The sequence below is a fragment of the Sphaerodactylus townsendi genome, linkage group LG03, assembly GCF_021028975.2.
Source record: "Sphaerodactylus townsendi isolate TG3544 linkage group LG03, MPM_Stown_v2.3, whole genome shotgun sequence".
NCBI classification, from domain to species: Eukaryota; Metazoa; Chordata; class Lepidosauria; order Squamata; family Sphaerodactylidae; genus Sphaerodactylus; species Sphaerodactylus townsendi.
The window spans coordinates 148544038-148567568 of record NC_059427.1 but is presented as its reverse complement, the minus strand read 5'-3'; the positions used below and the strand labels follow the sequence as shown (position 1 = coordinate 148567568).

The 23531-nt window shown below is 52.7% G+C and overlaps 1 protein-coding gene across 1 annotated transcript in view; it reads right to left on the bottom strand.

Moving 5' to 3' along the window:
• Positions 1–1249: 1249 nt before the first annotated feature.
• Positions 1250–23531, bottom strand: part of LOC125427915 (keratin, type II cytoskeletal 60 kDa, component III-like) — a 33124-nt gene continuing 10842 nt past the window's right edge. Inside the window, 5 exon segments of the mRNA XM_048487481.1 lie at positions 1250–2686; positions 2689–2738; positions 3727–3761; positions 15700–15920; positions 19143–19268. Coding sequence (XP_048343438.1) covers positions 2435–2686; positions 2689–2738; positions 3727–3761; positions 15700–15920; positions 19143–19268 — 684 coding nt within the window. The 3' untranslated portion in view covers positions 1250–2434.

The window sequence follows — 23531 nt, the reverse complement described above, 5'->3', positions numbered from 1 at the left end:
ATCCTGCAGGTGAGCTCCCAAAGGCACCTGGTGGGCCACTGCAAGTAGCAGAGAGCTGGACTAGATGGACTTTGGTCTGATCCAGCTGGCTTGTTCTTATGTTCTTATGTTCTTAAAGTCCATCTGCAAAGTGCATTGAAAGTGGATTGAAAGTGCACTATTCTGCGTGTGCGGAAGAAGCCTTATGGGCCCTAGAGGCAGGTATGCTACTTTTTAAGGTCCCCAGCTCTTGTTTGGGAAATTCCTGGATATGTTTGTAGTAGAGTCTGGGGAGTGTAGAGTTTTAGAGGGAGGCACTTCAGTGAGGTATAATACCATATAATACCATCTTCCAGAGCAGCCATTTTCTCCCGAGGAACGTCTATCTGTCACCTGGATTCTGTCTCTTTATACAAACTTACACAGAATACAAGACTGTTTATAGTAAATCTTGATGTTCTTGTAACAGATGAAAAGATTATCTTAATTTAATTTTACAATATGCACTTATGAACTCCTTGGGGAATTTAAGGCAAGAAAGACAAGCTGTAAAACAACTGGGTGTGTCATACATTAATATAATTGCCTTAAAAGGCCATTAGCGGCATTGGGCCTACATATCTGAGGGATCGCATCTCCCCGTACTGCCCTACTAGGGCCCTCATCTGAGGAGGAGGTTGCTAAAATCCCTGGCCCAAAAAAAAGATCCGGCTGTAGCTTCAACAAGGGCCAGGGCTTTACTGCCCTGGCCCCTACCTGGTGGAACAGGCTCCCTAAGGAGACCAGGGCCCTGCGGGACCTTCAGAGTTTCCGCAGGGCCTGCAAAACGGACCTGTTCCACCAGGCCTTGGCCAGCCGGGATGACCATCTGACCCCATACCATCTTGGTCTCCCATGGGCGGGAATGGGGTTGGGATAAGTCGCCACCTGCAAATTTTAAATTGTTCAAATTTTATTAATTTAAAATTGTTATAGATTGTTTGATATTTGTGTTATATGATGTTGATGTACACCGCCCTGAGCCCTTCGGGGGAGGGCGATTTAAAAATGAAATAATAAATAAATAAATAAATAAATAAATAAATAAATAAATAAATAAAATGCATCAGTGCTGTAGTGCTTTACCACATTTCAAAGGCAGTACGTGTATGAGATGCCAAAAAAGGCTGAGAGATTTTGGTGAATTTGGAATGTCCTTGAAAATTGCTTTTCAGTTCTTTGAATAGTCATATAGACACACAAAAAAGGAGAAACACTCTAGGGACAGAAATATCACAATGCAGTTTATTAGCAAAAAAAAGAGCAGGAAGGTATGCAGAATCGTGAACACTGAGCAGAGGCAGAGCCAGTGCAGTTTTATTTACAAGACACAAGAGTTGCTGCTTATAAAATAGGCAAAATATATGTGGGTATCAAGTCACAGATGTGTTTCATCCAGCTAGTGAGAACCACCATTTTACAGAAAGGGTCAACCAAGAAGACATATACTTAATTCAAGGCCTGCAACCTACAGAGCTCTCTTTTGGACTGAATGTTGCGATGTTACTTGAGCCTTACTCTATCACATTTCTGGACACCAAAAGGATCCAAAGCGAACCATTAAGGCAATGACCGGTTGGAGGGCACAGCTCAACACTTTGGTGATGTTTTGACTGTGCTTACATCACATGGTTCCAGAAATGGTTTATGCTCAATCAAAGAATTCAGATTCTCAGTCATCCTTGGCTGGGACATCTGATGTCTTTTAGAAGAAAATTATTTCCATAATAAAACGGTTCTTTCATTATCAGTGTCTCCTTGGTCACATGAGTGGGGAGTCGAGCAATGGGACTTTGCATTTGTCACCTATAATTGCTCCACAAGGTCAGCCATTTACACAGGTGCAAATGGGGTAATTAAATTTATGGTGGAGGGGGTTAGACCTTCAATTCGGCAATAACTAACACTATTACTCAGGTTGAATCCAACTGAAATCTGTGGGATTTAAGTGAGTATAAATGTGTATAGGATTGCAGGCTAAAACCATAGAAACAAGAAGGCCTCATAAATTAGGAGGATTTCAGATGTGATCCAAAATGACCTTCCAAAAGAGAGATTATTCATTACTGTTTAAAAAGGAGGGGCCCAATCCAGCCAAAATGAACCATTGACTTCAGGGGGTGAGGAAGGAACATGCGTCGAACTGTCTCACTGAATCCAAGAGAAACATAAGGTGCTTCACGTTGGATGGATTGTGCCCCCGGATATTTGTGAATGGCAGGGGTGGTCTAGGTGTTTGCCCAGCTGGTCACGTGATTGTGTAGGGGATAGTTTTTGTCACTGTATCCTTTTTTTGTGACTATATGAAGGGCAACTGGCTTGAAGGCTGCTGGCTAGTAGAATATAACAAGAGCTTTCCCTGAAGAGGCAGAACTTGATCGGTTCGGTTGTGTATTTTTTTAAAAAAATATTTTTTTTATCTAACTGCCTTCCTGCTTGATGATGAAGTTGTGGAGACATATTTTGTGCTAGAGCTTTCTCCCCCTCCGACGCTCATTTTTCCTCCATAGCTTCGTGAACTTCCAGAGCTGTAACCTCCCCCTCCGCCAGCAGCGATCCCACCGCCGATCCCACCGGCTCCTCCGCCACCCATTCCAAATCCGTAACCGCCACCAGCACCTCCGCCACTGCTCAGGCCAAATCCACCGCTGCTCATCCGTCCTCCGCCTCTCCGAGGCCGTAGCTGCTTCCGCCTACAGTGGAAGAGCTGCTGACCACAGCTGCAAGGAAGACAACGTTGTTATTAAAAGAGCCTCTCCAGACAAACTTCCAGCCTTATAGTATTATCAAAGGCTTTTACGGCCAGAATCAACTGGCTGTTGTGGGTTTTCCAGGCTGCGCAGCAGCTGTGGTCTGGCCGTTTTTGCTCCTAACATTTCTCCACACATCTATGGCTGGCATCTTCAGAGATGTGTCAAGGTAAGTTGTGTTTCTCTCTGTGACACAGGGGTTTTTTTTTCTCTGTGGCATGGGAATACATCTCTCCATGACATGCCTCTGAAGATGCCAGCCACAGATGCGGGTGAAACTTTAGCAACAAAAGCTACCTGACTACCGTTGCTCAGCACAGAAAACCCATTCCAACTTAGTGCCACTGCTTAAGACATTGTTTAGAACTAAGGTGAGTTTCTTTGGGGAACCTAAGAAAAGACTTGCCTGTGCAAACCAAGATCCCATCCAGTTCAGCATCGGACTAATGGTCCAACTGCCTCCTGGGGAGATTTTCAGCTTCTCTTTTAGGTTCTTTTTAATGACTTTTGTCAAATGTTGACCCTGAGTTCTGGGGATCTCCCATTTAAAAGAGATCAGGCTGCTACTGTTGGGGAAGATCTTTCTGTGTCTGAGAACATGGAAAGCAACTCCTGATCAGAGGGCACAGTGCTGAGATAGAAGGACCAATCATCTGCCTTGGTAGAAGGCAGTTTCATGGATTTATTTATTATGCCTGAAAAATTCAACTCTGTCTTGATCCTTCCCAGTTCTACACTATCAGTCTGAGGGCAGTGAAAACCTGCCAATTCCACTCCACTATGCCTGCAAAATGGAAGCTCAGGGCAGTGGTTATGGAGGGGAACAGAGCTCCCCATGACATAGACCCCACAAAGATATCCATTTTCTGAATTTAGAAGACTCCCCCTTAAAGCTCTACAGGAAAGGATGCCTCACTGTTTCTAGTCACATGCAAGAGGTATCGCTGGAAATACTTACATATGCTCACAGGAGCACTGAGCTCCCCGGACATCCTGGAAAAGAGACAGGAAATGTTGCCAATAAGTTATCACATTCACAAAGGTTAAGAATGAACTTATCATAAGTCCTTCCTCTGGCCCACAGCAAGGGCAAAGGCTATTATACCCCATGCCACGTTACCTTCTGCAGGCAATCAAAGTAGCATGACCAGGCACTAAGGCCTCTTCCGCACAGGCAGAATAACGCACTTTCAATCCACTTTCACAATTGTTTGCAAGTGGGTTTTGCTATTCCGCGCAGTAAAATCCAGCTGCAAAGTTCACTGAAAGTGGATTGAAAGTGCATTACTCTGCATGTGCAGAAGGGGCCTAGAGATGGTGGAAAGTTCCATCAACTCAGTTTACTTATGGTAACCACGTATGGGTTTCAAGACAAGAAACATTCAGAGGTGGTTTGCCATTGCCTCCCTCTGCGTATTCCTTGGTATTCCTTGGTGGTCTGCCATCCAAATCATAACCAAGGTCAACACTGTTCTGCTTCCAAGAGCTGGCAACATTAGGCTAGCCCCGTGGTGGCGAACCTTTGGCACTCCAGATGTTATGGACTACAATTGCCACCAGCCCCTGCCAATTGGCCATGCTGGCAGGGGCTGATGGGAATTGTAGTCCATAACATTTGGAGTGCCAAAGGTTCGCCACCACTGGGCTAGCGTGTTCCACCCAATCAGGGCAAGCAGACACTTTTAGCACAGAAGAAGAAGAAGAAGAAGAAGAGGAAGAAGAAGAAGAAGAAGGAGGAGGAGGAGGAGGAGGAGGAGGAGGAGGAGGAGGAGGAGGAGGAGGAGGAGGAGGAGGAGGAGTTTAGATTTATACCCCACCTTTCTCTCCTGTAAGGAGACTCAAGGTGACTTACAAGCTCCTTTCCCCACAACAGACACCTTGTGAGGCAGGTGAGGCTGAGAGAGTTCCGATGAACTGTGACTCGCCTGAGGTCACCCAGCAGGAACGTAGGAGTGCGGAAGCACATCCGGTTACCTATACGACTCTTTCGAAAATGTTGTGGAGTCAACGATCCTGCGCTGCTAAATCCACAACCTTTATGGGCTTCCTTACACTCTGTGGCTTGCGGCTTTTGAACCAGGCCCTGCCTGTCTACCTTTAACAACAACAGGAGGCATAACTATTAGCAGGCAAGGACACTTTCTCTGCAGAAATCGATGGGCCCTTAAAGAAACAAGAGCAGTCAGGGACCCTGCATCCCAGAGGGCAAGACATCTGTAAACAATGTGGTCTTCCTCCAGGAAAGAGTTAACAAGCTTGCTTGCTTCACTTCACAACAGAGAATCCAAAGGGCAAGTCAAGCTGGGATTTCTGCTCCCCTGCTTTTAACAGCTGTTTGCACCATAGCCTTAATGCTTGGCAAAGTTGAATTTCACTTCGTGAAGTTTCACTGGCTGACTCCCACATACCAAGCTGCTATTAAAGTGAAAATAAAGCAGGCTGGGATCCTTTGTTTCTGGCCACCTGGCAATCCTGTTGGCAATATGAATTTCAAATGTGTGCGTTTACAGCACTGCCCAGCCATGCATAATAGATCATGACTGGAGAGTTGCTTTCACTTCAGAATATGTTATGGAGGCAGTAGTGGGACAGGAAGCAGAGTCAAAGCTGGCAAAGTGATGCTTCTTCCACCCATAATAATTTTTAAAAAATCATTCTTGTCCCTCTTTCTAATGAATTTTCACTGGTACCCCCTTTGATCCAACAGGGGTCTTCTAATGGGAGCAAGAATTACCAGGCGAAGAAAGTTTTACCACCACAAAAAAAAGAGACCTTTAAGGAGGAGCAGCAGTGGTGTAGGAGGTTAAGAGCTCGTGTGTCTAATCTGGAGGAACCGGGTTTGATTCCCAGCTTTGCCGCCTGAGCTGTGGAGGCTTATCTGGGGAATTCAGATTAGCCTGTACACTCCCACACACGCCAGCTGGGTGACCTTGGGCTAGTCACAGCTTCTCGGAGCTCTCTCAGCCCCACCTACCTCATAGGGTGTTTGTTGTGAGGGGGGAAGGGCAAGGAGATTGTAAGCCTCTTTGAGTCTCCTACAAGGAGAGAAAGGGGGGATATAAATCCAAACTCTTCTTCTTCTTCTTCTTAATTCCTGGCAAATTGGGTGACTGGGAGATTGCTTATTCCTGCTTAAGGTGTCTTTTGATTTTTGTTTTTGATTGAATCAGAGAGAAGAACCTGGCCTGGCCTCAAGCTTGTCGAAAATCCCGTGAAGGAGCGTGACATTTACGGGATTCTCGGCCCCATAAACGAAGCATGGCCCCATTTTCTTTTCCCAGTGGTTGAGTTTCTGCCTCTGGAGATTCCGCAATCACAACCACAGGCCGAGAACGACTGGCTTCTGTGGTTGTTCCTCAGTTGCAGCCTAAATTGTTTCCCATAAACCTGGGGTGGAGGGTGCCCTATTATTATGCCAGAAGAGCCAGTGTTTCACTTCCGGGAGAACCAGCATTATGTGATGGTTGTCACGGTGTAGTTCAGCCCAGAAAGAAAAACATTTTGTACCAACTGTTTTGTAATGAGGATGGCATAACCACCACCCAACGCTCCCCCTCCCTACCCCAGTTGCCAAACCCATCACTGGGATCTGGTTAGCGCATCAGATTAAGCTAGCTCTGCTATGGTGCAACCGTCCAAGAGCGCCCTCGGGTGGAAAGTGTGCTCCTCTGCAGACTGGACATGCTGGGTTCCAAACTGGGCAGGAAAATCAAAGTCATTCCTTCGGCCTCTTTTGGACAGCAAGGCTTATTCAGGGCGCAAGCAGAGTTCATTCTGGAATCTTTGAAGGCTGGGGTCAGCCTGGGGCCAATGCACAAAATGTGCGTGTGTGTGTGTGTGTGTGTGCAAAAGAGAGAGAGAGAGTGTGTGTGTGTAAAGCGCCCCCAAGTCACAGTCAACTCATGGTGACTCCAGCAAGGGGCTTCCAAAGCAAGTGATTAAGCAGAGGTTTGCCATCGATTGTTTGCTCAATCACTTACCTTGTAGGCCCCAACTGGAGTCACTCACACACACACACAGAGAGAGAGAGAGAGAGAGAGAGAGAGAGAGAGGAGGGCAATGGCAGACAACCTCTGCTTAATCTTCCTGGGTGGTCTCTCTTCCAAGTACTGACCCTGCTGAACTTCTGAGATCTGGCAGGATACAGCTATACCAGGGGTCTGCAACCTGCGGCTCTCCAGCTGTTCATGGACTACAATTCCCATCAGCCCCTGCCATGCTGATGGGATTTGTAGTCCATGAACATCTGGAGAGCCGCAGGTTGCAGACCCCTGAGCTATACCATGTGGTCTTCTTTCTCAAATCAACTATTGCTAGAGACAAATGTTTCTTTATGTAGTTCATTTATGGCCCACCTTTTTTTTTCCCAGTAGGGAGCCAAAGAGGCTAACATAATTTTCCTCTCCTCCACTTTATTCTCACAACAACCCTGTGGTTTGGGTTAACCTGAGAGTGTGTGATGGGCCCACAATCTTCCATGACAGAGTGGGGATTCAAACCCAAGTCTCTCAGATTCTAATCCGGCACTCTAACCACTATACCACAGTGACTTCTGTGAACATTTTGGCACACTCAGAGTATCTACTCTTCTTCTCTGAATATCCATTAACAGATTTTTTTTACAAGCCAGGAGTTTGGTGTCATAATTAGATTGAGGGCTAATGCAGCTATGAACACTCTTCATTCCTTATCTTCTATATATATAAAAATCTAACAGTGTGTTTGTCCCTGATGGGGTCCCTCAGAAGCTGCTGGACGGATTGCCCCCAAATTTTCACAGGACATCCCTCCCTGTTGCTGGCAGGTACTCGGACCTTCAAACCGCCAAAAGTCCATACCTGAGCCAGGTAAAACATCTTTTTCCTGGCGCACCAGCCAATGAAGCTGGCTCAGTTTAACTGTCACCCTTAGAATGTTCGTGCAGCCTGTCTGTCTGTGGCCTGAGGGCTTAGAATGTTCGTGCAGATGGGCAGAAATGAGCAGTGAAAACAGTAAATAGGTAATACTGGTAGGTAATACGAGTGGAAGTGAAACACATACACACTTTGCCATGTGAGACGTCAGGTGGGGTTCCCCCCCCTCACACGCAGGTAACTTTCACTCTCTGTGCCTCACCCACTGCTACCACACAACACACATCCAGCTCATCCTCACACACCTCACTCTTCCCTCCCTCACATCCAACCACCACTTACCCACTTCCTCACCCACATTCGCCACAGCTCTCTTTTACTAAAAGCGAGCTGGAGTTTGCCTTTTTCTTCTAGGAAAATCCATGGGGTGGGGGGCGAACCAACACTACCAGCTCCGCTTCTTTTGCACGTGGCCCTTTAAGAACCCAGGGGGCTGGCCTCGATCTGAGCGCCTCACCACCCTGCCTCTGCTGCCTGACTGGGATAGCCTCCTTGCCCCAGTTCTGCCTTACCCAAGCCAGGACTGTGCGTGTCAACCAGCCTCATGGACAGCAGGATTCGCACTCTGGACAGTTCCATTGTGGAATGGAAAGGGTAACCTTATATTAAAAACACAAGGCACCACCATATAACAATGTGAATTGAAAAGGGAAAGAGGGATTCCATTTGACCACCCCAAAAGGCTATGCTGCGGATCATTGGACCTGCATGGACATCTGTGTGGGTTGCGGACTGTGATGAGAAGGACAATTGCCACAGCAACGCGTGGCTGGGTCCCGCTAGTAACTAATAAAAATAGTGACCTGCAGGTTTCCGATGTAATTTTGAAGGTAAACTAGCCTGGGCAAACAAGTCTGGGTTTGTACCCATGAACTCTGGTTTATGTTCCTGGCTTATCTTGAAGAAACTCAGGTTTATTTTGGAGAAAGTGGCATAAAAATGAATATGGCTCTGTCTTGGTCAAGTTAATCACTTACAGCTAGTCACAGTCTCAGCAACCCAAAGTGGAAAGAAATTGATTTATTTGTTTAAAAAACTTCCCTGTTAAAAGAAAACCAAGCAAAGAGAGGCTGTAACGCAGGGGTCCCCAACTTTTAAGGCTAAAGGCACCTCTGGACTTCTGACACAGTAGGGTAGACACAGTCACAAAATGGCAACTACAAAATGGCAGCTGCAGCTTATTTTCAATCACATGGTGAAGATTTTTGCGTTGTGGTGGCAGCTGCTGCCAGTCACATTTTTTTAAAAAATGCAGCTAATATATCCAACGGCCAGTCAGAAGCCTTGCTAGGAAAAGCCCTACAAAATGGCTGCCACAGTTTACCTTCAGTCACACAGTAAAGATTCTTGTGTTGTGGTGGCAGCTGCTGCCAGTCACTTTTTTTTTAAAGCAGCTAATCAAATATCCAACGGCCAGTCAGAAGCCTTGCTGGGAAAAGTTCCACCCTGCCATGACCACATTTTAAAAACATTCATTGGGTTTCAGGGAAGGAGTTGATGGGTGTCAAGAAAAGGTGTTGCTGGGGGTCCACTGGCACTACATTGAACCAGCCTGTGGTGGTTTGATAAAGTTGCTAGATCTTGATCTGGAGACCCCAGCTTGAATGACTCAAAGGAGAGGGAATTATGCAACTGGTTTAGGGCTTTGCCTTGTACCCCATTCCTTCTTTGCTTCTTCTCCAACTAAAGCCGGGGGAGTTTGCAGATGAGTGAAGGAGCAGTTGGAAGGAGAAGGGGAGAGTGAAGCTGCTGTACAATTGCAGAGTCTTGATCAAGCAACTTCAGGACAAATGAGCTCTGCCATCTATAGTGTATAAGTGTCATCAAGTTGCAGTCAACTTACAGAGACATCCCCCCCAAAAAAAGGGGGGTTTTCAAGGCAAGAGATTCACAAAAGTGATTTGGTATATCATTCAGCATAGTGATCCTGGACTTCCTTGGTGGTCTCCCACCCAAGTACTCACCAGGACCAACCCTGCTTAGCTACCAAGATGAGATCATGCTGGCCTGGAAACTTCAAAACATAAAGTCAACAATGGCTCACTAAATTAATGTGATCTGACATCCCTCAGAAAGAAAGAAAGAAAGAAAGAAAGAAAGAAAGAAAGAAAGAAAGAAAGAAAGAAAGAAAGAAAGAAAGAAAGAAAGAAAGAAAGAAAGAAAGAAAAGAAAGAAGAGAATCTAACGTAACGAACGAACGCAGAGCGAACGAACGAACGAACGAACGAACGTAATCCAAACGCAGACTGGCGAACGAACTAGGAAATTGAGAAGCTTATTCCAGCTAACTCTGGGTTCCAGGATGAGTCTCAAAGGTAATCCCGGGGTAATCCTGCTTTAAAAAAAATGCTTTGTGTGGAGTCTTTTCTTTAATCATCGAACAACCACAACAATTGCCTTTGAATCTGTGACTAGGGGTAAGGATTGTCGCCACAGAACTTTGCACCCGTCTCTCTTGAATTCAGTGGAATTATTATTGCCATTCACTGAAACCAGAACTTCAGGAGAATATTATATTAGATGCTAAAAAAAACCCAATTGCAAATGGATATGGATAACAACTAGTAAATGTGGCGCGAGTATGTATACCTATTACTTGCATTTATATTCCACCCTGTATGGTAAGGTGCTCAGCTAATCTGAATGTAAATAAAATACATATGCAGACATCTAACTGTGTGACAGTTTGTGTATAATATTCCTGCTTATGTATAATGTGCACATTTCCAAAATATGCACATAGATATTGGCTATTCTAAATATAAATGTACCCATTAAATGTCAGACATTTCTGCCTCGTGAGATACGTAGCAGCATCACTATGCACAGGAATTAATTAATAATCTCCCATCGTCACCAGAATGATTCTCCTGCACAACCCTAAATCGATCACTTCAGACCAGTTTTTATTACGGCTAGGCTTGCCAACCTCCAGGTGGTGCCTGGAGATCACTGGGGATTAGAACTGATCTCCAGGTGACATAAATCATTCACCTGAAGAAAATGGCTGCTTTGAATGGTACACTCAATGGCACTGAAGTCCCTCCCTTTCCCAAACCCCACCTTGCTAAGGCAACACTCCCCAAAATCTCCAGGTATTTCCCTACTCAGAGCTGCCAACCCAAATTACAGCCCACAGGCCATTCAGGGCAGAAGAAAAGCCACTGATAGGATGACTCCATATTTCAGGTGTGCACAACTTAGCTGATGGAGTCCACTAAACCGTAGGCTGAACCACCGGGAGAACACAGAATGTTCACGCATAGTCCATCTTGTGGAGAGCAAAGAGGACGAGCACTGCTTTAGGGAGCTAGTGTAGGTGGAATGGTGGCCATAAAATGTTTCAAATAGATTATACAAATAAGAACATAAGACCATAAGAACGAGCCTGCTGGATCAGACCGGGGTCCATCTAGTCCAGCACTCTGCTACTCGCAGTGGCCCACCAGGTGCCTTTGGGAGCTCATGTGCAGGAGGTGAAAGCAATGGCCTTCTGCTGCTGCTGCTCCTGAGCACCTGGTCTGCCAAGGCATTTGCAATCTCAGATCAAGGAGGATCAAGATTGGTAGCCATAAATCGACTTCTCCTCCATAAATCTGTCCAAGCCCCTTTTAAAGTTATCCAGGTTAGTGGCCATCACTCACCTCCTTCTGTGGCAGCATATTCCAAACACCAATCACACATTGTTGGTGAAGAAGTGTTTCCTTTTATTAGTCCTCATTCTTCCCCCCAGCATTTTCAATGAATGCCCCCTGGTTCTAGTATTGTGAGAAAGAGAGAAAAATTTCTCTCTGTCAACATTTTCTACCCCTAATGCACTTAATTCTTTATAGACTTCAATCATATCCCCCCCCTCAGACGCTCTCCTCTCCAAACTAAAAGAGTCCCAAAGCGGCTGCAGCCTCCTCCTCATAAGGAAGGTGCTCCAGTCCCTCAACTTCATCCCTTTTTTGTTGCCCCTTTTCTCTGCATTTTTCTTTCTTATCTCTTTCTATATACTTTTTGAGATGTGGGTGACCAGAACTGAACACAGTACTCCAAGTGCCCGGTCGCACTCCATGGTTTTATATATGGGCATGACAACTCTTTTGCAGTTTTATTATCAACTTTCCCTTTTCCTAATGATCCCCAGCATAGAGTTTGCCTTTTTTCACAGCTGCCATGCATTGAGTTGCTGACATTCTCCCATCCAACTAAGACACCTAAATCCCCTTTCCTGGTCTGTGCACTGATAGCACTGACCCTTGTGTAGCTTGTATGTGAAGTTTGGATTTTTTGCCCCTATGTGCATCACTTTGCATATTTTGCTGCATTGAAACCTGCACCTCTGCCATTTCTTAAGGCCCACTCTACCCTAATTTGTATCAAGGTCCACTTGGAGCTCTTAGCTAATCCTTTGTGTGGGTTCTCACCCGCACCCTACATAATTTGGTATCATCTGCAAACTTGGCCACCATGCTACCCACCTCTACTTCCAGCGTATTTATGAATAGGGTTAAAAGAGCACTGGTCCCAAAGCAGGATCCTTGGGGACACCACTCCCCTACATCTCTCCATTCGCGTAGAACTTCCCATTTATACCCACCCTTTGTTTCCCTGTTCCTCAAACCAGTTTTTTTAATCCATAGGAGGACTTCCCCTCTTATTCCTTCACATTGCTGAGTTTTCTCAACAGCTCTCTGGTGAGGAACTTTGTCAAAAGCAACTTTTGGAAATCCAAGTAGACAGTATGTCCACTTGGTTCCCTCTCTATCCACATGCCTGCTTTTACATAACCCTCTCAAAGAACTCTAGTAAGTTTGTAAGACAGGACTTGCCTCTGCAAAAGCCATGCTGACTCTTCCTCAGCTTGCGTCTTGCTTTTCTACATGTTTCTAATAATTTTATCTTTAATGATAGATTCTACTAATTTACCAGGAACAGATGTCAAACTGACTGGCCTTGTAATTTCCTGGGTCCCCCCCCTAGACCCTTTCTTAAAGATTGGTGTGACATTGGCCATCTTCCAGTCTTCAGGGATGGAGGCCGATTTTAGGGATAAGTTGCATATTAAAGTGAGAAGATCAGCAATTTCATGCTTGAGCTCTTTAAGAACTCTGGGATGAATGCAATCTGGGCCAGGGGATTTGGTAGCATTTAGTTTATCAATGGCTGCCAGAACTTCTTCCTTGTCTACCACTATCTTCGCTAGTTCCTCGGATTCACCTCCTAACAAGCTTGGTTCAGTGGTGCAGGAATTTTCCCTCCACCTCCTCTTGGTGAAGACAGATGGCAAAGAATTCATTCAGCGTCTCTGCAATCTCCCTGTCATCTTTTAGCACACCTTTTGTTCCTTCATCATCTTACGGGCCTACCGCTTCCCTAGCTGGCTCCCTGCTTTTGATGTACTTGAAGAACTGTTTGTTGCTGTTAGTCTTGATGTTCAAGCAGCCATGTGTTCCTGCTATAATCGCTTTTTTGGCCTCCTCTTTACAGCTAACTTGTTTGGTATCTTTGAGAAATTTCCTTTCTTGAAGGAAATGTAACTTTACATTTAGTAGTTGTCACTTGTTCAAGCATGCAGAGATACTGAATCTGACAGCATTGTGGTCGCTTGTTCCCCTATCGGGCTCAATAACAAACACTGACTTCCTGCAAATTCAGGTCCTGGGTCCCAATCCGCCATAGAATTAGATCTAGGATCACCTCTCCCCTTGAAGTTGGTTTCTACAACCATCTTGCTCTAAGCCACAGTCATTTAGCAATATCCAGGAATGTTCTCTCCCTTACTGCATGACCTGAACATGCATTTTCTTCTCCAGTTTATATGGGGATAGTTAAAATCACCCATTACCACTATATATACATTTTTGCTTTTGTTGGCCTCTCTAATTTCTTTCTTTTTTTCCATCTCCAGAATCCTCTTGTGCAGCTTTGGCTCAGGGGGACGATAATATATTCCTAATGTTAAACTATGCTTCACCCCCTGGTATTGATATCATCCCACAGTTAGCTTCTTGGCAGAGGGAATCCAGCTCCCCTGCATTGTCTATTTTATGTGAGCACTATGCTAATAGCTCTTTTGATGTAGAGAGGCCAACCCACCCCCAATACGCCCTGTCCTATCTTTCCTGTCGAGCCTGTAGCCTGGTATAACAGCATCCCACTGGTTCTCCTCATTCCTACCATGTCTCTGTGATGCCCACTATATCACAAGTCTCCTCCTTCAAAAAACTCTGTACTCCAGCTCCCCCATTTGTAGGGTTGAAGAGCTTCTTACTATTAGCATAGAGACAGTTGTATTCTCTGTCTCTGTCCCTAACCTGGGATTTCTATGTGTTTTGCTCCTCCTCAGCCTTCGGTAGACACTATCACTTATCACATTGCATGCTCCTTGCTTGAATGTGGGTTGATTTAGATAAACCTCCCTCTCTATCTGCATCCCTATGGACTCTGTATTCAACCGAAGTCACCTCAGCTCCTGTTGGCTTCTCTCCCCAAGGATCAAGGCTTCTTAAAAGCTGTTCTGCCCCCTTTTTAATGTTGAGCACCAGCAGCCTGGTTCCTCTTTGGTTAAGATGAAGCCCATCCCTTTTGTACAGGCCTGCCTTGTCACAAAAGGTTCCCCAGTTCCTGACAAATCTGAAACTCTCTGCCTTACACCACCTTCTCATCCACACATTGAGACCCTGTATCTCCGCTTGCCTAGCTCGCCTCTCGTTGCACGTCGGAACAGGGTAGTGCATTTCTCGGAGAATGCCACCTTTGAGGGGTCCTGGATTTTAACCTGTTTCCTAGCAGCCTAAATTTAGCTTCCAGAACTCCTCCCGGATATTACATTTCCCAATGTCATTGGTACCAATGCGTCATGGACCACAACTGGGTTGATTCCACCCCAGCACTGTCTAACAGCCTATCTATAGATGAAGTGTGACATCCGCTAGAACCTTTCACACCAGGGTAGCAGGCAAGTCACCACATCGCGGTCATCACGCCTCTCACAAACCCAAGTAACTCTCTATATTCCTGCATAATGATCCCGAATCACACCCACTACAAGGAGCCGCCCACCTCCCCTGAGGGGTGGGCATCTCTCAGTGCAAGAGGATATCTGATCACCAGCTAAGGAAGGGGTCCCATCTAAAGGGAGCATCTTTCACCACCTCTCAGACTGGCACCCTTACTGTCCCCCAGACTCTATTCTCCTCCATGACATCTGAAGAGATGTCACCTTGGGAGAAGTGGGACCCATCTGTTGCAGAGTCCCCTGAAAGCCTCGCTTTGTTGCCCCCTCTCTGCCTCTCTCAGCTTCTCCAGGTCTGCCACCTTGGCTTCAAGAGAATGGGCTCGTTGAGTGCCAGGAGCTCATTGCAGCTTAGTGGGCACACCCACGCACACCTCTATCCTGAGTGGCAGATAGCTCATACACATGTGACACTCAGTGCAAAACACTGGAAACCCCCCACCCCCCTGCTGGCTTCCTGCCTTCATATCTAATTTTGTTTAGATATTCAAATACTGATTTTAATTAGTGCCTCCCTCTTAAGGTTTCTATACCTTCTACTATCCCTTAAAATATGTTCTTATTTAGTAAAACACCTGTGTGTGCCATTAGGCGGGCACCGCTGGTTCCAGAGACTAACTGAAAAGATTTAAACATTTGAGAAGCCCCACCTCTCAGCAGCCCCACCAATCAGCAGCCTCAGCAGCCTCCACCAATCAGCAGCCCCAGGACAAGGAGAAAAAAAGAGAAACCCCCTGTTTAAAATACACTGTTTAAACTAGCCCTCTGAAAAGAAAAACCAGAGCTCACTCAGCCCTTTCTGGCCCACTCCTCTTCTTCACTGCTACTCTTCTCTGCTGGTTCCAGAGACTGAAATAACTGAATAAAATGATAATGTGCGTATTTTGCTGGGTGAATTTAGCAGCCAAATCTGCTGAACTTTAGAAGTTAGGTAGCACAGTAAAACTGCTTAAATATGAAGCTGAAAAATGATATGTATCCAAAACATCTCTGGATGTTCCTTGGTAACACTCACCTGCATTCTTCTCCTTCCAGCAGAGTCCTGTAGGTAGCAATTTCGACATCCAAGGCCAGTTTGACATTCATCAGTTCTTGATAGTCTCTCAGGAGACGGGCCAGCTCGTCTTTGGCACCTTGCAGGGCATGCTGCAGGTCCGTGAGCTTCCCCCTGGCATCTTTCACGGCCATCTCCCCTCGCTGTTCGGCATCCGCAATAGCTGTTTGGATATTGACAATCTAAAGCAGAAGATGAAAAGTTCTGAGAAAAACCATCCATACGGGAGATTCATATCAGGCTGGAGCCTGGCAACCAGGAGAGGAGCATGGGGGGAGGGGAGCTCCATAAAGTTATCCAAGTTACTTTCATTTTCCCGAGAAGAGGCTTTCACAGCTAATGTCCTTATCTCATTACTCTGTCCTTGGGCTCATCTTACATTCCTGTTCTTTGAGCCTTCTGTTGCTTGGGATGGTATTATGGGCTAGGGAGTGGGGAGGAGAAACAGGGATTGATATTCTGGGGGGGGGGGTGAAGGTTCTGGCAGAACCAGCTTTTCCCCTCTTACCTATGGATCTACCAATAAAGGCTTCTTAACAGCAGTGGGATTCAGCAGGCTCACATCACTTTGGCAGAACCGGTTGTTAAAATGGTGCTTATAAACAACCAGTTGTTAAATTATTTGAATTTGACTTGAAACAATCTTGGTTGTGTAATCATTCTCCCACAAGCATCCTACAGATTGTCTTTTATTATTTATACTTTTTGTAAGCATTAATAGCTGATGAAAATAATTTTTATTCATGTTTAACAACATATTCAGATGCAAATGTAAAAACTTAGGTACATTGTTCTTTGTGACTCAATGGACATTTAGCCTCAACAGTTTTTCTCTTTACACTCTTATAAACATTCTGTGTTGCTTGGGTGCTGTGTGGTTTCTGGGCTGTATGGCCGTGTTCTAGCAGCATTCTCTCCTGAAGATGCCAGCCACAGATGCAGGCGAAACGTCAGGAGAGAAGGTCCTGCTGAACACGCCAGCCACCGTCTAGCGTGAAAAGTCTCTGGAAACTTCCGCCACAGCACCCAAGTGATTCTAACCAAAGCTCTGAAAGCCTTCGACAATACGTTCTGTGTTGCCTTTTTTGTTCCTGATTTAGATTGGGATGCAAGGCATGGAGCTGTCAAAAGTGTCTGTTCACTGAATTATTTATTTTCTGCTCCTGAAAAGAAGCAACACCCAAGCGGAAGAGAATAAAACTTCTGTCAAATTCATTGACCCTCCCCTAGCCCTGGTAGGTCTTGCTAGACTTCTGAAAGGTGTAGGAGTATGTTGGATAAAAAAAATGTTTTAAACTATGGTCAGTTTGCTGGGGGGGCAGTTTTTGTCTCACTGTTACTTGGCGCATCAGTGGCATCATTAAGTATGTGGGAAGGAGGGTTGCTAACCTCCAGCTGGTACCTGGAGATCACCGGCTATTACAATTGACCTCCAGATGACTTTCAATCCACTTTCACAATTGTTTGCAAATGGATTTTTGCTATTCCCCACGGTAAAATCCAGCTGCAAAGCGCATTCAAAATGGATTGAAAGTGCATGATTCTGCGTGTGCGGAAGTGGCCAATCTCATGTGCACCACTAGCATATGCATTTCTATTTCATTTGTAATCCAGAAAAAATGTTGTTTTGTAATATCAAACAAAGAAAGATCAAAGAGCTGCTAACCCTAGAGGAATTCCTACATGAAAAAATCTGGGGTGCTGAGCACTATGAGTTCTATAGGAGAAGAAAATAGCTCATACATAGTCATCCCAGTTCTTGGTCAAGCCTAGTATTGTCTCTTCTTATGCACCTGGAAGTAACCATAATTGGAAATAGTGGAATTCACTTCTGATCCTCTGAAGATGCCAGCCACAGATGCAGGCAAAACGTCAGGAGAGAATGCTGCTAGAACACGGCCATACAGCCCGGAAACCACACAGCACCCAAGTGATTCCGGCCGTGAAAGCCTTCGACAATACATAGGATTGTGTAGAGAGGGGATTAAACATTTAGGGATTTGTGAATGGATTTCATTAATGCTATCACTGGTCATCAGTGGCTGCTTGGAGCCCCAGAATGGATTGGAGAAGTGGGGAAGTGGGTGGATGTAAATAAGGGGCCATCCTGCAAGGACCAATGCAGAGTTCTACATCTGGGTAACAAAAATGAGAAACGTGCATACTTGGCTGAGAGATACACTTCTGGGGAGTAGCGTGTGAACAAGATATTGGGGTATGGGTGGACCAAAAGCTAAGTTTGAGCCATCAGTAGCAAAAAAAGGCTAATGAAGTCTTGGAGCATAACCTCCAAATCGCAAGATGTCATCATCGCACAGTATACTGCCTTTGTCAGGACACACCTGGAGCATTGTGTGCAGTTCTGGAGGCCTCATTTCAGAAAGGATGTGGACAAAATGGAGTTGGGTGCCGAAGAGAGCGACACGAATGAGCAGGGCAGCTGGAGACCAAGTCATAAAAGGAAACTCTGAGGAAATTGGGAACGTTTTGTTTGGCGAAGAAGAGGTTGAGGGGGACATGATTGTTCTCTTTAAGTATCTGAAAGGTTGTCACTTAAAGAAAGGTAGGGATGTTCCGATGGCCAGAACAGGATAGGACTCACAATAACAGGTTTATACAGGCAGAAAGATACTGTCTGGATATTAAGGGGGGGGATTACAGTATGTATTCAACAGTGAAATAGACTGTCCAGGGAGGAAGTGAGCTCACCCTCACTGTCAATCTTCAAGCAGTGGCTGGACAAACACTTGTCAAGAACACTTTAGGCTGATGGAGCATTGAGGAGGGGATTGGACTAGATGCCCTTTGTGACCCCTCCCAACTCTCTGATTCCACGATTGAGGCACAGCATGGGCAAAAATACAGATTCATCTCTTCTGTCATGCTGTTCCCTTGTCCTCAACTGGGAAGTCTGTGAGCTATAGTGACTTGATTGGTTGATGATTACTGGAGATACCCCTACTCTTGCCACCGAAATCATTGAGTCTCCTTGAGACAGTCACTTTCTTTCCACCTTGACTACTCATAGGGTGATTGTAAGGTTTCAGTGTGGATAGGGGATGAGGTACACCATTCTGAGTTTCCTGGGGTAGAATTGACGATCTAATTAACAAACGTTCCCAGGCAATTACCGATAAAAATGGCGAGAACCGTCCATGAATTTCACAGCATCTGGTCAACACTGGCCATGATTTGTCAATGTTTAAGACCAAGTGATTTTCCCCACTCCTTCCACCTAAGATTCTTGGGGCCCCAGGACTGGAGCTGTGAAACTTCTACATGCAAAATATGCTCTCTGATCTTGAACTAGGGCCATTTCCACAAAGGAAGCAATGAAACATACAAATATATAGGTAGATTGATGCAAGATGTGAAATTGGTTCTTTATGGAACACAGTTCATACCTGCTTCTTCACATTGTCGATATCTGCCTTCATCCTCTGGATGTTCCGATTCAGCTCAGCAATCTCATTTCTGGTGTTCTTCAAGTCATCGCCGTGAGTACTGGCTGTGCTCTGAAGTTCCTGAAACTGTGGTGAAGACATTTATTAGGAATGAAGGGCTGTCTCCTAGCTAGTAGGGGTACTTAATTAAGGCGTCTGTGCCCTACCCTTGATTCCCTCCATTCGGGCTATGATTTTTGCATTTAATCTATTTGGGCTGTGGTGACATTTAGGTTGTGAAATAAGCTGCAGAGGGGGCTGCCCATCGAGTTGATTTGGAAACTTCCCCTGGTCCATCACAAGAAGAACAAGAAGGATTTGAATTTATATCCTGCTTTTCTCCACCAGACAGAGACTCAAAGCAACTTACAAACTCCTTTCCTTTCCTCTCCCCACAACAGACACCTTGTGATGTAGGTGGGGCCAGTGGCGTACCTAGGCAAACTGGAGCCCTGGACAAAACCTGAGTTTAATGCCCCCCCAACAACAACAACAACAACCTTCATAAGGCATTGAAAGAATAAAAGAAAGAAAGGAAACAAGTATTGGCAGGAAGGGGGTGGATTTAAAAGGAGAGTCTGGGGAAAAATTTAGGGTGTGCCTGCTGTCAGGGGTGCAATTATTAATATAGCAGCACCAAAATTTCAGAGTATCTTCATGAGCCCCTAGTGACGATACCACCCAGGTTTAATGAAGTTTGGTTCATGGGGTCCAAAGTTATGGACCCTCAAAGGTGTAGCCCCCATCTCCTATTGGCTCCTATTGGAAACAATGGGGGATGGGGGCACCCCCTTTGGGAGTCCATACGGGGGGGTGGGGGGGGGGGGGGGTGGGGGGGGGGGGGGGTGGGGGGGGGGGGGGGTGGGGGGGGGGGGGGGTGGGGGGGGGGGGGGGTGGGGGGGGGGGGGGGTGGGGGGGGGGGGGGGTGGGGGGGGGGGGGGGTGGGGGGGGGGGGGGGTGGGGGGGGGGGGGGGTGGGGGGGGGGGGGGGTGGGGGGGGGGGGGGGTGGGGGGGGGGGGGGGTGGGGGGGGGGGGGGGTGGGGGGGGGGGGGGGTGGGGGGGGGGGGGGGTGGGGGGGGGGGGGGGTGGGGGGGGGGGGGGGTGGGGGGGGGGGGGGGTGGGGGGGGGGGGGGGTGGGGGGGGGGGGGGGTGGGGGGGGGGGGGGGTGGGGGGGGGGGGGGGTGGGGGGGGGGGGGGGTGGGGGGGGGGGGGGGTGGGGGGGGGGGGGGGTGGGGGGGGGGGGGGGTGGGGGGGGGGGGGGGTGGGGGGGGGGGGGGGTGGGGGGGGGGGGGGGTGGGGGGGGGGGGGGGTGGGGGGGGGGGGGGGTGGGGGGGGGGGGGGGTGGGGGGGGGGGGGGGTGGGGGGGGGGGGGGGTGGGGGGGGGGGGGGGTGGGGGGGGGGGGGGGTGGGGGGGGGGGGGGGTGGGGGGGGGGGGGGGTGGGGGGGGGGGGGGGTGGGGGGGGGGGGGGGTGGGGGGGGGGGGGGGTGGGGGGGGGGGGGGGTGGGGGGGGGGGGGGGTGGGGGGGGGGGGGGGTGGGGGGGGGGGGGGGTGGGGGGGGGGGGGGGTGGGGGGGGGGGGGGGTGGGGGGGGGGGGGGGTGGGGGGGGGGGGGGGTGGGGGGGGGGGGGGGTGGGGGGGGGGGGGGGTGGGGGGGGGGGGGGGTGGGGGGGGGGGGGGGTGGGGGGGGGGGGGGGTGGGGGGGGGGGGGGGTGGGGGGGGGGGGGGGTGGGGGGGGGGGGGGGTGGGGGGGGGGGGGGGTGGGGGGGGGGGGGGGTGGGGGGGGGGGGGGGTGGGGGGGGGGGGGGGTGGGGGGGGGGGGGGGTGGGGGGGGGGGGGGGTGGGGGGGGGGGGGGGTGGGGGGGGGGGGGGGTGGGGGGGGGGGGGGGTGGGGGGGGGGGGGGGTGGGGGGGGGGGGGGGTGGGGGGGGGGGGGGGTGGGGGGGGGGGGGGGTGGGGGGGGGGGGGGGTGGGGGGGGGGGGGGGTGGGGGGGGGGGGGGGTGGGGGGGGGGGGGGGTGGGGGGGGGGGGGGGTGGGGGGGGGGGGGGGTGGGGGGGGGGGGGGGTGGGGGGGGGGGGGGGTGGGGGGGGGGGGGGGTGGGGGGGGGGGGGGGTGGGGGGGGGGGGGGGTGGGGGGGGGGGGGGGTGGGGGGGGGGGGGGGTGGGGGGGGGGGGGGGTGGGGGGGGGGGGGGGTGGGGGGGGGGGGGGGTGGGGGGGGGGGGGGGTGGGGGGGGGGGGGGGTGGGGGGGGGGGGGGGTGGGGGGGGGGGGGGGTGGGGGGGGGGGGGGGTGGGGGGGGGGGGGGGTGGGGGGGGGGGGGGGTGGGGGGGGGGGGGGGTGGGGGGGGGGGGGGGTGGGGGGGGGGGGGGGTGGGGGGGGGGGGGGGTGGGGGGGGGGGGGGGTGGGGGGGGGGGGGGGTGGGGGGGGGGGGGGGTGGGGGGGGGGGGGGGTGGGGGGGGGGGGGGGTGGGGGGGGGGGGGGGTGGGGGGGGGGGGGGGTGGGGGGGGGGGGGGGTGGGGGGGGGGGGGGGTGGGGGGGGGGGGGGGTGGGGGGGGGGGGGGGTGGGGGGGGGGGGGGGTGGGGGGGGGGGGGGGTGGGGGGGGGGGGGGGTGGGGGGGGGGGGGGGTGGGGGGGGGGGGGGGTGGGGGGGGGGGGGGGTGGGGGGGGGGGGGGGTGGGGGGGGGGGGGGGTGGGGGGGGGGGGGGGTGGGGGGGGGGGGGGGTGGGGGGGGGGGGGGGTGGGGGGGGGGGGGGGTGGGGGGGGGGGGGGGTGGGGGGGGGGGGGGGTGGGGGGGGGGGGGGGTGGGGGGGGGGGGGGGTGGGGGGGGGGGGGGGTGGGGGGGGGGGGGGGTGGGGGGGGGGGGGGGTGGGGGGGGGGGGGGGTGGGGGGGGGGGGGGGTGGGGGGGGGGGGGGGTGGGGGGGGGGGGGGGTGGGGGGGGGGGGGGGTGGGGGGGGGGGGGGGTGGGGGGGGGGGGGGGTGGGGGGGGGGGGGGGTGGGGGGGGGGGGGGGTGGGGGGGGGGGGGGGTGGGGGGGGGGGGGGGTGGGGGGGGGGGGGGGTGGGGGGGGGGGGGGGTGGGGGGGGGGGGGGGTGGGGGGGGGGGGGGGTGGGGGGGGGGGGGGGTGGGGGGGGGGGGGGGTGGGGGGGGGGGGGGGTGGGGGGGGGGGGGGGTGGGGGGGGGGGGGGGTGGGGGGGGGGGGGGGTGGGGGGGGGGGGGGGTGGGGGGGGGGGGGGGTGGGGGGGGGGGGGGGTGGGGGGGGGGGGGGGTGGGGGGGGGGGGGGGTGGGGGGGGGGGGGGGTGGGGGGGGGGGGGGGTGGGGGGGGGGGGGGGTGGGGGGGGGGGGGGGTGGGGGGGGGGGGGGGTGGGGGGGGGGGGGGGTGGGGGGGGGGGGGGGTGGGGGGGGGGGGGGGTGGGGGGGGGGGGGGGTGGGGGGGGGGGGGGGTGGGGGGGGGGGGGGGTGGGGGGGGGGGGGGGTGGGGGGGGGGGGGGGTGGGGGGGGGGGGGGGTGGGGGGGGGGGGGGGTGGGGGGGGGGGGGGGTGGGGGGGGGGGGGGGTGGGGGGGGGGGGGGGTGGGGGGGGGGGGGGGTGGGGGGGGGGGGGGGTGGGGGGGGGGGGGGGTGGGGGGGGGGGGGGGTGGGGGGGGGGGGGGGTGGGGGGGGGGGGGGGTGGGGGGGGGGGGGGGTGGGGGGGGGGGGGGGTGGGGGGGGGGGGGGGTGGGGGGGGGGGGGGGTGGGGGGGGGGGGGGGTGGGGGGGGGGGGGGGTGGGGGGGGGGGGGGGTGGGGGGGGGGGGGGGTGGGGGGGGGGGGGGGTGGGGGGGGGGGGGGGTGGGGGGGGGGGGGGGTGGGGGGGGGGGGGGGTGGGGGGGGGGGGGGGTGGGGGGGGGGGGGGGTGGGGGGGGGGGGGGGTGGGGGGGGGGGGGGGTGGGGGGGGGGGGGGGTGGGGGGGGGGGGGGGTGGGGGGGGGGGGGGGTGGGGGGGGGGGGGGGTGGGGGGGGGGGGGGGTGGGGGGGGGGGGGGGTGGGGGGGGGGGGGGGTGGGGGGGGGGGGGGGTGGGGGGGGGGGGGGGTGGGGGGGGGGGGGGGTGGGGGGGGGGGGGGGTGGGGGGGGGGGGGGGTGGGGGGGGGGGGGGGTGGGGGGGGGGGGGGGTGGGGGGGGGGGGGGGTGGGGGGGGGGGGGGGTGGGGGGGGGGGGGGGTGGGGGGGGGGGGGGGTGGGGGGGGGGGGGGGTGGGGGGGGGGGGGGGTGGGGGGGGGGGGGGGTGGGGGGGGGGGGGGGTGGGGGGGGGGGGGGGTGGGGGGGGGGGGGGGTGGGGGGGGGGGGGGGTGGGGGGGGGGGGGGGTGGGGGGGGGGGGGGG